Source organism: Somniosus microcephalus, chromosome 11 (genome assembly GCF_052327205.1).
Source record: "Somniosus microcephalus isolate GS21.2 chromosome 11, FLI_Smic_1.0, whole genome shotgun sequence".
NCBI lineage: Eukaryota > Metazoa > Chordata > Chondrichthyes > Squaliformes > Somniosidae > Somniosus > Somniosus microcephalus.
Genome location: NC_140997.1, coordinates 109,966,724 through 109,981,616, shown reverse-complemented (window position 1 = coordinate 109,981,616; position 14,893 = coordinate 109,966,724). Strand labels below are relative to the sequence as shown.

Sequence of the window (14,893 nt, the reverse complement as noted above, 5' to 3'; positions counted from 1 at the left end):
GGTGTGTGTGAGAATCAGTAACAGCCGGGTGTGTGTGAGAGTCAGTAACAGCTGGGTGTGTGTGAGAGAGTCACTAACAGCCAGGTGTGTTTGTGTGTGCGTGAGAGAGTCACTAACACCGGGTGTGTGTGTGTGAGAGTCACAAACAGCCAGGTGTGTGTGTGTGCCACTAACAGCCAGGTGTGTGAGAGTCACTAACAGCCAGGTGTGTGTGAGAGTCACTAACAGCCAGGTGTGTGTGAGAGTCACTAACAGCCAGGTGTGTGAGAGACACTAAACACTGGGTGTGTGTGTGTGTGTGTGTGAGTCACTAACAGTCGGGTGTGTGTGTGTGAAAGTTACCAGCAGCCGGGGGGGGGGGTGTGTGTGTGAGTCACCAACAGCCGGGTATGTGTGTGTGATAGTCACCAGCAGCCGGAGGGGGGGGTTGGTGTGTGTGTGAGAGTCACCAACAGCCGGGTATGTGTGTGTGTGTGAGAGTCACTAACCGCCGGGTGTGTGTGTGAGAGTCACTTACAGCTGGGGGTGTGTGTGTGAGAGTCACCAACAGCTGTGTGTGTGTGTGTCTCTAAGAGCCACGGGTGTGTGTGAGAGAGTCACTAAGAGCCACGGGTGTGCGTGAGATTCACTAACAGCCGGGTGCGCGTGAGATTCACTAACAGCCGGGCGTGCGTGTGTGAGAGTCACTAACAGCCAGGTGTGTGCGAGTCACTAACAGCCGGAGGTGTGCGTGAGAGAGAGTCACTAACAGCCGGGTGTGTGAGAGTCACTAACAGCCGGGTGTGTGAGAGTCACTAACAGCCGGGTGTGTGCGTGAGAGAGAGTCACTAACAGCCGGGTGTGTGAGAGTCACTAACAGCCGGGTGTGTGAGATTCACTAACAGCCGGGTGTGTGTGAGAGAGTCACTAACAGCCGGGTGTGTGTGTGCGAGTCACTAACACCTGGGTGTGTGTGTGTGAGAGAGTCACTAACAGCTGGGTGGGTGTGTGTGTGTGAGACAGTCACTAATAGCCGGGTGTGTGCGTGAGAGTCACTAACAGCCGGGTGTGTGTGTGTGAGAGTCACTAAGCCAAGTGTATGTGTGAGTCACTAATAGCCGGGTGTGTGTGTGAGAGTGTCGCTAACAACCAGGTGTGTGTGTGTCACCAACAGCCGGGTGTGTGTGTGAGAGTCACGCAGCCAGGTGTGTGTGTGTGTCAGTCACTAAAAGCCGGATGTGTGTGAGAGAGAGAGTCGCTAAGAGCCGGGTGTGTGTGAGAGAGTCACTAACAGCCATTGTGTGTGTGTGAGAGAGAGTCACTAACAGCCATTGTGTGTGTGAGAGAGTCACTAACAGCCGGGTGTGTGTGTGAAAGTCACTAACTGCCGGGTGGGTGTGTGTGAGAGTCACTAAGCTGGGTGTATGTGTGAGTCGCTAACAACCGTGTGTGTGTGAGTCACTAACAGCCAGGTGTGTGTGTGTGAGAGTCACTAACAGCCGGGTGTGTGTGTGAGAGAGAGTCACTAACAGCCGAGTGTGTGTGAGAGTCACGAACAGCTACGTGTGTGTGTGAGAGAGTCACGAACACTGGGTGTGTGTGTGTGTGAGTCACTAACACCTGGGTGTGTGTGTGTGTGTGTGTGAGAGAGTCGCTAACAGCCGGGTGTGTGTGTGTGTGAGAGTCACTAATAGCCGGGTGTGTGTGTGTGAGAGTGTCGCTAACAACCAGGTGTGTGTGAGTCACTAAGCCAGGTATGTGTGTGTGCGAGTCACTAACAGATGTGTTTGTGTGAGAGTAACTAAAAGCCGTGTGTGTGTGTGAGAGTCACTAACAGCCGGGTGTGTGTGTGTGAGAGTCACTAACGGCCGTGTGTGTGTGTGTGTGTGAGTCACCAATAGCCGGGTGTGTGTGTGAGAGAGTCACTAACTGCCGGGTGTGTGTGTGTGAGAGTCACTAACGGCCGTGTGTGTGTGTGTGTGAGAGTCACCAATAGCCGGGTGTGTGTGTGAGAGAGTCACTAACTGCCGGGTGTGTGTGAGAGTCACTAACAGTCGGGTGTGTGTGTGTGAGAGACACTAACACTGGGGGGGTGTGTGTGTGTGTGAGTCACTAACACTGTGTGTGTGTGTGTGTGTGTGTGTGAGTCACTAACACTGGGTGTGTGTGAGTCACTAACACTGGGTGTGTGTGAGTCACTAACACTGGGTGTGTGTGAGTCACTAACACCTGGGTGTGTGTGAGAGAGTCACTGACAGCTGGGTGTGTGTGTGTGAGTCACTAACAGCCGGGTGCGTGTGTGTGTGAGAGAGTCACTGACAGCTGGGTGTGTGTGTGTGAGTCACTAACAGCCGGGTGCGTGTGTGTGGGAGTCACTACCAGCTGGGGGGGTGTGGGTGAATCATAGAATTATAGAAATTTACATATGGTGAGGGTTTCTGCCTCTGTTACCCTTTCAGTCAGGGGGTTCCATAGCCCCACAACCCTGTAAGGATAAGGGGTAAGCCATTTAGGATTGAGATGGGGAGGAATTTCTTCACCCAGAGAGTGGTGAACCTGTGGATTTCTCTACCACAGAAGGCATTTGAGGCCAATTCATTAAATATATTCAAGATGGAATTACATATATTTCTTAAGGCTAAAGGGATCAAGGGATATGGGGAGAAAGCAGGGACAGGATACTGAATTATGGATGATCAGGCATGATCTCATTGAATGGCGGAGCAGGCTCGATGGGCCGAATGGCGTACTCCTGCTCCTATCTTCTATGTTACAGCACAGAAGGAGGCCATTTCAGCTCATCATGTCTGCGCCAGCCGACAATGAGCTATGCAGCCTACTCCCACTTTCCAGCTCTTGGTCCGTAGCCCTGTAGGTTACAGCACCTCAAGTGCATATCCAAGCACTTTTAAAATGTGGTTAGGGTTCCTGCCTCTACCACCCTTTCAGGCAGTGAGTTCCAGACCCCCGCAACCCTCTGGGTGAAGAAATTTCCCTTCAAATCCCCTCTAAACCTTATCAATGACTTTAAATCTGTGCCCCCTGGTTGTTGACCCCTCTGCTAAGGGAAATAGGTCGCTCCTATCCACTCTACCTAGGCCCCTCATAATTTTGTACACCTCAATAAGTTCTCCCCACAGCAGCCTCTGTTCCAAAGAAAACAAACTCAGCCTATCCAGTCTTTCCTCGCAGCTAAAATTCTCCAGTCCAGGCAACATCCTCATAAATCTCCTCCAGTACTCTAGCTTTGGCCTAGCTAGTGTTTTATACAGTTGAAGCATAACCACCCCTGCTCTTGGATTCTATGCCTCGGCTAATCAAGGCAAGTATTCCGTATGCCTTCTTAACCACCTTATCTACTTGGCCTGCTACCTTCAGGGAACTGTGGGCCTGCACTCCAAGGTCCCTTTGTTCCTCTACACTTCAGTGTCCTACCATTTAATGTGTATCCCCTTTCCTTGTTAGCCCTCCCCAAATGCATTACCTCACACTTCTCCGATTGAATTCCATTTGCCACTGTTCTGCCCATCTGACCAGTTTGTTGCTATCTTCCTGCAGTCTACAGCTTTCTTCTTCATTATCAACCACACAGCCAATTTTAGTATCATCTGCAAACTTCTTAATCATACCCCCTATATTCAAGTCAAGATCATTGATATATACCACAAAAAGCAAGGGACCTAGTACTGAGCCCTGCGGAACCCCACTGGAAACAGCCTTCCAGTCACAAAAACACCCATCAACCATTTCCCTTTGCTTCCTGTCTCCAAGCCAATTTTGGATCCAACTTGACACTTTGCCCTGGAGATCCCATGGGCTTTTATTTTCATTACCAGTCGGCCATGTGGAACCTTATCAAAAGCCTTGCCAAAGTTCATATACACTACATCAAACGCACTACCTTCATCGACCCTCCTTGTTACCTCCTCAAAAAAAATTCAATCAAGTTAGTCAGATACGACCTCCCCTTAACAAATCCTACTGACTGTCCTTGATTAATCCGTGTCTTTCTAAATGAAGATTTATCCTGTCCCTCAGATCTTTTTCCAGTAATTTTCCCACCACCGAGGTTAGGCTGACTGGCCTGTAATTACTCTGTCTGTTCCTTTCTCCCTTTTTAAAATAAAGGTACAATGTTAGCAGTCCTCCAGCACTTCACCTGTAGCCAGAGGGGATTGGAAAATGATGGTCAGAGCCTCTGCTATCTTCTCTTTTGCTTCTCTTAACAGCTTGGGATACATTGCATCCGGGCCTTGGGATTTATCTACTTTCGAAGCTGCTAAGCCCCTTAATACTTTTCTCTCTGTTTATTTCATCTAATATTTCACACTCCTACTTCCCGATTGCAATGTCTGCATCGTCCCCCTCTTTTTTGAAAACAGACGCAAAGTATTCATTAAGAACCATACCCACGTCTTCCACCTCCACACACACATTACCTTTATGGTCTCTAATAGGCCCTACTCTTTCTTTAGTTATCCTCTTGCTCTTAATGTATTTATAAAACATCTTTTGGATTTTACTTGCCAAAATGTTTTCATGCTCCCTCTTTGCTTTCTTAATTTCCTTTTTAATTGCACCCCTGCACTTTCTCTACTCCTTGAGTTTCTGCAGTATTGAGCCTTAGGTATCTGACATAACATAAGAACATAAGAAATAGGAGCAGGAGTAGGCCCTTTGAGCCTGCTCCGCCATTCAATGAGATCATGGCTGATCTTCTGCCTAAGCCTCCCTTTTTTTCTTTATCCTACCCTGAATGTCCCTTGACATCCAGGGGGCTCTAGATTTGTTAGTCCCACCCTTTTTCTTTAAGGCAAACATACTTGCTCTGAATCATCAGGATCTCCCACTGCTCTGACACTAATTTGCCTTCAAGTAGCTGTTTCCAGTCCACTTTGGCTAAATCCCAACTCAACTTAGCAAAATTGGCTTTTCCCCAATCTTTAATTCCTGGTCTATCTTTGACCTTTTCCATAGCTACCCTAAATCTTACTGAATTATGATCACTAGCACCAAAATACTCTCCCACTGATGCCCCTTCCACCTGCCCATTCATTCCCTAAAACTAAGTCCAGAGTGACTAACAGCTGTGTGTGTGTGAGTCACCAACAGCCGGGTCTGTGTGTGTCAGAGTCATTACGCCACAGAAGGAGGCCATTCGGCCCATCGAGTCCATGCCAGCAAGTGTGTTGTGTTACAAACAGCCGGGTTTGTGTGTGTTTTTCGATCAATATGTCTTCAGTCCAACAAGGAAGGAAGCAGTATTGGACCTGGTTCTCGGAAATGGAGTAGGACAAGTGAAGTGGGTTACAGTGGGAGATTAGCTAACAGTGACCACAACATAATTTGATTTAAAGTAATTATGGAAAGAGACCAGAAAATATCGAGGTAAAAATGTTCAACTGAGCAAGAGCTGATTTCAGTGATTTAAGAAGGGGCCTAGCGCAGGTAGATTGGAAAAGATGATTGCATGATAAAGCACTAACTGAGCGGAGCAATGGAAGGAATTCAGGGAAGAGATAGTTCAGGTACAAACTAGGCATATTTCTTTGAACGAAAAAGGTAGAGCATCCAAAGCTAATGTGCCCTGGATGACAAAGGAAATAAAAGTTAAAATAAAACAGAAAAAGGAGGCTTATGGCAAATGTCAGGAGCAAAATTCAGTTAATAACAGGAGGGAATTGAAAAAGTTAATACGGGAGGCAAAGAGAGGTTACGAGAAAAGATTAGCAGGCAACATTATTTGAACCCTAAAGCATTTTATAAACAGATAAAGTGTAAGCGGTTTGCTGGGGAAAAAGTTGGATTATTAAGGACCCAAAGGGAAATCTTCATGTCGAGGCAGAGGGCATGGCTATAGTATTAAATGAGTACTTTGCATCTGTCTTCACAAAGAAAGCGGATGAAGTGATGTAGGGGGTGGCCTGTGGAGGTGGCACGTGCGCCCTGTCAGTTATGCCTCTGACTGTTTGAGTGGTTTGAATCGCTCCCACGCCCCTGGGTTCTAGACACCGGACTTGGGTACAAGGTGGTGGTACAGAGAAAATTTGAGTAGACAGGTGGTTGGATGTAAACAAAACCAAGATTTTATTGAAGAGGAAAAATTTGATACAATCTTATGGAAAATTTCTAGTGTACACTTCTACAGGCAAAAATACAAAAGAATAACTATACTTATACAGGGAATGGGGAACACACGGCACATCGAGGGAAAACAACTATCTTAACAATCCCCTTATCCTTACCCCACCCCCTATACCTAACTAGATTAAGCTATGAGGGGTCAGAACTTCATGCTCACCAATCAAAAGGGTTTGTTGGACTCAAAACAGCGGTGGGGTTCGCTCTTGGTGCTCTCAAGCCTGCCGTCGTCACGTGGTCTCCGGGCGCTGCAAGGGCGTTGTCCAGGTTTGAGTACCCCAAAGTTAAAGTCTCTGTTTGGGTACTTTACCTTGCAGGGATGATTCTTCATCGCCAGCCGACAGTTTGAGTTAGTGTGCAGATATTCGCAGGTCGGCTGAGGCTGAAGGCCCGATAATTCGAAGCCTCCCCTCAGCTCGTCTCCTCAGTTGGTCTTCTTTAGTCGGTCTTCCTCAGGTGGCCTTTCCTCCGGTGGTCTTCCCTCCTCCCTTCGTCGCATCCCGCCTCGCCTGGCCTGAATTGTCCGTGTCCGCCCGATGCAGTGCCGGGGCTATTTTCCAGATGGAGTGGCAAAAGGCACGGGCAAAGGCCAGGGGGTAAGCGCGGGACGGGGAAAGAGCGGCAGCCACGAGGGCGAGGAGCCGAAGAGCAGAGAGAGAAGAGAAGAGAGCCCGCGATTCCTACCCAGGGGCCTTCAATTATACTCCTTTCGAAAACCCTTATCTGCGCACCAAATCAGGTTAGTTCTTTGTCTTAATCTTGGCAGGCTATTTTAAATAATGGCAGCAATCTATACTAACTGGTTTTAGATGGCCGGTAATCGACTTGTGTTGTCATGAATGGTCCTTGATGGGCCTGTCCACCCTCGATGGCTCTCTTAATCTGTTTCCGATTATATATGTAGACTGCTTGATGGCCTTAACTATAGGCCTAAACTGAATTTAGAGTTGTCTCCAATTCGGTCTAATACATAATTCAGAGTCCTGTCTGGTTTCAAAATACAAAGTCTCTCTCTTCACAGAAAACTGCAGCTTGGGTTTCGATCCACAAGCTGTCTGCGTTGCAGAGTCCATTTTAAAATCCCACAGGCTTTCTGCCACGTGGCACAGACGCCATCTTGGGTACCCCTTTTTATTTAAAATGCCCACACAGGGTCCCGTTTATTAATAACAGCCTTCGGGGAAATGCAGAAATTTTGCAAATCTTAGTGAAGGTTACACTAAAAGAGGAGAGGGAAGTTATGGACAGGATAGTAATAGATAGAGAAGATGTACTAAAACGATGAGCATTACTGAAAGTTGGCAAGTCACCTGGTCCGGATGGAATACATCCTCGGTTGCTGAAAGAAGCAAATGTAGAAATAGCAGAGGCATTGGTCACAATCTTTCAATCCTCATTGGATACAGGAGTAGTGCCGGAGGACTGCAGGGTTGCTAATGTTATACCACTATTCAAGAAAAGGGAGAGGGATAACCCAGGAAACTACAAGCCAGCCAGCTTAACATCAGTGGTGGGGAAGATGTCGTATATATGGACTTTGAGAAGGCTTTGGACAAAGTGCCACACAGGAGGCTTATTAAGAAGATGGAAGCCTATGGAATTAAGGGGAAAGTGGCGGTCTGGATACGGAATTGGCTCAGTGACGGGAAGCAAAGGGTGGTGGTGGATGGATGTTTTTCAGACTGGGAGCTGGTTTGCAGTGGTGTTCCCCAAGGGTCAGTTTTGGGTCCATTACTATTTGCAATTTTTATAAATGACCTATAATCGGGTGTAACAGTATTATAAAGTTTACAGATGATATGAAACTTGGCAAAGTAGTAGATAGTGATGAGGATAGTTGTAGGCTTCAGGATGACATAGACAGGATGGTGAATTGAGTAGAAGTACAGCAGATGGAGTTCAGTGCAGAGAAGTGTGAAGTGATGCACTTTGAGCGGACTAATATGGAAAGACAGTATACGATAAATGGCATGATTTTGAGAAGTGTAGATGAGAGCAGAGAGACCTTGGTGTCCATATCCACAAATCCTTAAAGGTGGCAGGGCAAGTTGATGTGGTTAAAAAGCATGTGGGTTACTTGGGTTTATAAATAGAGGAATCGAATATAAAAGCAAAGATGATGCTAGAACTTTATAAATCACTGGTTAGGCCTCAGCTGGAGTATTGTGGACAGTTCTGGGCACCACACCAGGAAAGATGTAAAGGCCTTAGAAAGGCTACAGAGGAGGTTTACCAGGATGTTACCAGGGATGAGGGACTTCATGAGGAGAGGTTGGAAGAGTTAGAACTGTTTTCCTTGGAACAGCGAAGGTGAAGAGATGATCTAATAGAGGTTTTCAAGATAGAGAAAAACTATTCCCTTGATGAGTGGGTCAATAACCAGAGGTCATCGATTCATTGGCAAAAGATCTAGAGGGGAGATGAGGAGAAATATTTTCAGAGTTGTGGGGATCTGGAACGCTCGATCTGAAAAGGTGGTGGATGCTGATTCCATCAATAATTTTAAAGGGAGTTGGATGGGTACTGGAGGATGAGGAACTGACAGGGTTACGGATGAAAGTGGGGATGTGGGACTGAGTGTGACTGCTCTTTCAAAGAGGCAGCACAGAAACGACGGGCCGAATGGCCTCCTTCTGTGCTGTAAGTTTCTATAATTCCGTGAAAAGGCTGACCCAAGCATTGAACAGGGAACAGTTTACTTTTTCAGGTGCAGTATATAATCATTTAAGACATTTCTGGATTAAATTTTCTGAGGTACATTGCAACAGGTTGGTAGGTTTTTAAAGTGTGTTTATTGAGAGTTGGATGTTGTTTCAGTTTCTAGTGTTACATTATATTGCAGGTTAAGTTATTCAGGTGTATTATGCAGCAGGTTGAGAAGTTTGTGATGTAAATCTACTGAGTTAGACATCTTTTCTTTGTCATTTCCCAAGTTGAATATCCATTCTCTCCCATCAAGGAAACTGATCCACCATCGAAAGGACACAGTTGCTCGAAAAGGCCAGATTCCGAGCCAACAGAAAGTGATTCTCACACCTGGCTTCAATGAGGACCAACTGGAGGCAGCACACCAGCCAGATAGAATGAGCAAATTCCCACCTGATCCATTGCCGAGTCTGTCGGGTGCAGTCTTTCCAGAGGGCGATGTTTACCAGGTAACACGGATGCAGAGAATACAGAGGAAGCGACTATTTCCAATTAATATTTTTTATTTTCTTCCACTTTCTATTATCTTTTGACTCATTGCAGATTTTGCTGGTGTTTAATGTTCATTTCGTTACGTCGTATATAAAAGTACATGTTAACTATAAGGCAGTGATTTTATTGTAAATGAAATGGATAGGCAGCGTACATTGACATCTGTTTAAGGTTTGCAAAAAGTCAGGAAAATAAACATTACCTGGTTCCATCCAGACGGAAGACGAGGGTCACTAACGGTGGTGGTGGGCTGGCTGCATCAAGGACCCCATGGCTGATGTCTGCAGAATGTTCATGTGTCACATGGACTGACTTAACAGCACTACACAGGAGCCCATCAAAGCTCAGAACTTCAGATGGAACGTTGAAATCTGCAAACAGTCCTGATGTCAACAGTGTGAGCCCTGGGAGATTTTAACTCTGGACGACTGTGGTGCGGGCTGGTGCCGGGGTGGGGAAGCAAACTGTTGAATTTGGCAGCATGATTTTACCTCTGGGTCTCATCTGCATAGCCTCAAACATAGCCCAAAACCAGCAGAAAACATCAGCCGGCCAGCAGGCGGGAGCGGAATATCAGGTGGGAGGAGGTCACCGCTGGGGGCTGAAGGAACGGTCCCCGGCACTCCGGTAAGTTGCTGGGAGGGAGTTCGGGGGGGCCTTGGTCAGGAAAGGGGAAATAGGCAGGGGGAGGCCTAAACTTTCCTCCTGCTTTTCTGGCCCTGATTCCTTGTCCCGCTAGGTTGATATGGTGAGAAAGTCACAACAGTGTCCCCACGCAGGCCTCTGGTTAAAATAGCAGTCTGTATATTTACAGAAGGACCCTCCCAGTTTCCAGTGGGTGTCCTTCCCGCCCGCCCAGAGGAGCAGGTTAAAATCAGAACCTGCGGGAAGAGAGTGGAATCTCAGCTGGTAAGTCACATGGACGATTTTAACTGCCCACCCAGTTTTTGCCAGGTGAGCAGGATTAAAATCACCCCAATAGTGTCTGTTTATAGAAGCAAGAATCTGCATCTTCAAGAGCCGAACATAGCCATGGGTGTGTTGATGTGGATTAATTTTTTAGCGGCTATCTCAATATTTCATGACTACCAAAAGGGTTTTAAATAAATACCCCAGATGGTACAGACCTGAGATTTTAGAAATTAAACTTAACGGGTTTGACTCCTGCCTGCTGAGTCAGCTAAACTCAGGCAAGACACTACAATGGGCCTCAGTGCCCTCAACGGGAGTTGGGGGTGGGGGGGGTGACAGAGAGAGAGAGAAATCCATTGCCTTATGGCTCACCAGTGACCTCTGTTAGAGTGCCACGTGGATGGGTGAGGACAGAAGTTGGGTCAGCGGTGATGTTCTTGCATGTTCAGGAGCTGCGGGCACACACTGTCTATGCTCATGGATGGATAACAATTAGCTGGGCAGAAAATCCAGGTGTGCGTCCAGCAACAGTCAGTACCTTCAGAAGGAGGGAACCCATTATCAACGGACTTTATGGTGACCAAACTGTTGTTATCCTATGTTATCAGCGATCCAGCTCAAGAAAGAATCAAAGGAAGCGACCTGAGCATTCATTGGTTGATATTCACTACCCACTTTGTATTGCAGGTTCCCCCTCAGCCTCGACGTGCTGCCCCTGTGGCTCCTCCACCACCTGAGAAACTTCGGGACTTGCACTCCAGTTCCTCAAACAAGAATGGTAAGGCGGTAATAAGGTGGCTGAATTGGCTGCGCAAATAGAGGTAAACGAATATATGATTGGGATTACGGAAACGTGGCTCAAGGATGGCCAAGGCTGGGAACTCAACATCCAGGGGTATTCGATATTCAGGAAAGATAGGTAAAAAGGAAAGGGAGGTGGGGTAGCATTGCTGGTTAAAGAACGGATTAACACAATTGTAAGGAAGGATATTAGCTCTAATGATGTGGAATCTGTATGGGTAGAATTGAGAAATACCAAGGGGCAGAAAACATTAGTGGGAGTGGTATATAGACCGCCAAGCAGTAATGCGGAGGTTGGGGATGGCATTAAAAGGGAAATTAAAGAAGCGTGCAATAAGGGCACAGCAGTCATCATGGGTGACTTTAATCTACATATAGATTGGGCTAACCAAATTAGTAACAATACTGTGGAGGAGGAAGAATTCCTGGAGTGCTTACGGGATGGTTTCCTGGACCAATATGTCAAGGAACCAACCAGAAATCAGGCCATCTTAGATTGGGTATTATGTAGCAATCTTGTACGAGGCCCCTTGGGTCGGAGCGATCATAATATGATCGAATTCTTCATTTAAGATGGCGAATGAAGTAGGTGAATCAGAGACTAGGGTCCTAAATTTAAATAAAGGAAACTACGATGGTCTGAGGCGCGAGTTGGGTAGGATTGATTGGGGAATGTCACTCAAAGGGTTGACGGATAGGCAATGGCAAACATTCAAAGACCGCATGGATGAACCACAGAATTTGTTCATCCCAGTTTGGCATAAAAATAAAACAAAAAAGGTGACTCAACCGTGGCTAATAAGGGAAATTAGGGATAGCATAAGATCCAAGGAGAGGACATATAAATTGGCCAGAAAAAGCAATAATCCTGAGGATTGGGAGCAGTTTAGGATTCAACAAAGGAGGACAAAGGGATTAATTAAGAAGGGGAAAATAGAATATGAGAGTAAGCTTGCAGGGAACATAAAAACTGACTGTAAAAGCTTTTATAAATATGTGAAGAGAAAAAGATTGGTGAAGTCAAGCATAGGTCCCTTGCAGTCAGAATCAGGGGAATTTATAATGGGGAACAAAGAAATGGCAGATCAACTAAATACCTATTTTGGTTCTGTCTTCACAAAGGAGGACACAAATAACCTCCCAGAGATGTCGGGGAACATAGGGTCTGATGAAAGGGAGGAACTGAAAGAAATCAGTATTTGTAGGGAAATGGTGTAAGGGAAATTGATGGGATTGAAGGCTGATAAATCCCCAGGGCCTGATCTACATCCTAGGGTACTTAAGGAAGTGGCCCTAGAAATAGTAGATGCATTGCTGATCATCTTCCAACATTCGATGGAATCTGGAACAGTACCCATGGATTGGAGGGTAGCTAATGTTACCCCACTATTCAAAAAAGGTGGTAGAGAGAAAACGGGGAATTACAGACCGGTAAGCCTGACATCAGTAGTGAGGAAAATGCTAGAGTCCATTATAAAAGATGTAATAGCAGAGCACTTGGAAAACAGGGACAGGATTGGACAAAGTCAACATGGATTCACAAAAGGTAAATTGTGCTTGACTAATCTACTGGAATTTTTTGAGGATGTAACTGGTAAAATAGATAAGGGAGAACCAGTGGATGTGGTGTATCTGGACTTTCAGAAGGCCTTCGATAAGGTCCCACATAAGAGATTAGCATGTAATGTTAAAGCACATGGGATTGGGGAAGTAATGACTTGGATAGAGAACTGGCTGGCAGACAGGAAGCAAAGAGTTGGAATAAATGGCTTTTTTCCAAGTGGCAGGCAGTGACTAGTGGGGTACCGCATGGATCGGTGCTAGGATCCCAGCTATTCACAATATATATTAATGATCTAGATGAGGGAACTAGATGTAATATCTCCAAGTTTGCAGACGACACAAAACTAGGTGGGCGTGTGTGCTGTTTGGAGGATGCCGAGAAACTCCAGTATAATTTGGACAGGTTGGGTGATTGGGCAGATGTATGGCAGATTGCAGTATAATGTGGATAAATGTGAGGTTATCCACTTTGGTGGTAAAAACAGGAAGGCAGATTATTATCTGAATGGCAATAGATTGGGAGAAGGGGAAGAGCAATGAGACCTGGGTGTCCTTGTGCACCAGTCGCTGAAGGTAAGCATGTAGGTGCAGCAGGTGGTTAAGAAGGCAAATGGTATGTTGGCCTTCGTAGCGATAGGATTCGAGTACAGGAAAAAGGATGTCTTGCTGCAGTTGTACAGGGCCTTGGTGAGACCACACCTTGACTATTGTGTGCAGTTTTGGTCGCCTTATCTGAGGAAGGATGTTCTTGCCATGGAGGGAGTGCAGCGAAGATTCACCAGACTGATACCTGGGCTGGCAGGAATGACGTATGAGGAGAGATTGGGTCTATTGGGCTTATACTCGCTGGAGTTTAGAAGAATGAGAGGGGATCTCATTGAAACTTATAAAAATTCTAACAGGACTAGACAGACTAGATGCAGGAAGGATGTTCCCGATGGCGGACGGGTCCCGAACCAGGGGTCACAGTCTAAAGATAAGGGGTAAGCCACTTAGGACAGAGATGAGGAGGAATTTCTTCACCCAGAGAGTGGTGAGCCTGTGGAATTCTCTACCACAGAAGGCAGTTGAGACCAATTCATCCATCTATCTCTATCTATCCAAATATATAAAAAAAGACCTCGTCTGTCTGTCTGTCTGGATGTCTGTCTGTCCGTGCTCTATACGTTTGAAAGTTATAGAGCGTACCGACGCGCGCGTCGCCTCAAAAGAAAGCTTGCGATTCCGGACCGGTCATAGGCGTATTTACGTTTCGGCCGGACAAAAATCGCGCCCGCGGTATCAAACAAACGTTCAACATTCCGCTCATTAGCATCTCATTAGCGACAGGTCGACCAATCGTACGGCGGGTTCCTGGCATGCCATCCTATAGTTGAGTGTTGAGTGACTTGACGATTGACCAATGCTACGTTTCGGCGACCTGACGGTCGACCAATCGGTGCGTGTGTGGGCGGGCCTTATCGTTCTGAACCGAGGTGAGTGGCCGCCATCTTGCTTCCATTCTTTTTCTGCTTTCTGCCTCTTTCTTTTCAAATATACATTTCCAGCAAAATAAAATTGAATTTATTAAATTGTTTTAAAAAAAATTCATTCATTTGTAAATATTTTTTCTAACCTGAACATTCTTTTTCCTACCTTTTCCCGTTTTTTTGTTAGGCCTGAAAGCCTGGGCCTTTCTTGCCCAGCCACGCCCGAGCTAGGGCTTCTGCAAAGCTCCTCACCCCACCCACCCCCCGTCACGTTACCCGGGGCAACGGTGTCAGCCACGAGGGTCAGGGTTGCGCGCGCAGCAGGAGCAGCTGAGACGCGGCGTCTCTCTGTTCCGCGCTCGGCTCGGGCGGGGGGGCGGGTCTCTCAGCCGCAATTAGCAATCTGGAGGGCGGGGCTCCGGAGAGTGGGACGCCGCTGCTCGGGAGGGCGGGGGGCGGGGGCTCGGGACATCGGGGGGGCGGTAGGCGGGATACCGGGAGATCGGGGGGCGGGACATCGGGAGATCGCGGGGCGGGACATCGGGAGATCGCGGGCCCGGACTACAGATCGGGGGTGGCGGGGCTCGGGAGATCGGGGGGGGGCCACCCTCGGGGGGCGGGGCTCCGGAGATCGGGGTGCAGGGCTCCGGAGATCGGGGGGGGGCGGGTCTCGGGGCGGGGCTCGGGTCGGGGCTCCTGAGATCGGGGGGGGGGGCTCGGGAGATCGGGGGGCGGGGCTCGGGATATCGGGGCGGGCGGTGCTCGGGAGATGGCGGGGCTCGGGGGGGCGGGGCTCGGGGACTCCCCCCTCCCTCCCCCTCTCCTCCCTC

The 14,893-nt window shown here is 47.5% G+C and overlaps 1 protein-coding gene across 1 annotated transcript in view; it reads left to right on the top strand.

Annotated features, from left to right (window-relative positions):
• Nucleotides 1-14,893, top strand: part of nckipsd (NCK interacting protein with SH3 domain) — a 282,238-nt gene that overhangs the window by 201,761 nt on the left and 65,584 nt on the right. The window contains exons 3-4 of the mRNA XM_085999969.1: nucleotides 9,080-9,275; nucleotides 10,918-11,024. Coding sequence (XP_085856095.1) covers nucleotides 9,080-9,275; nucleotides 10,918-11,024 — 303 coding nt within the window. The remainder of the gene's footprint in view (nucleotides 1-9,079; nucleotides 9,276-10,917; nucleotides 11,025-14,893) is intronic.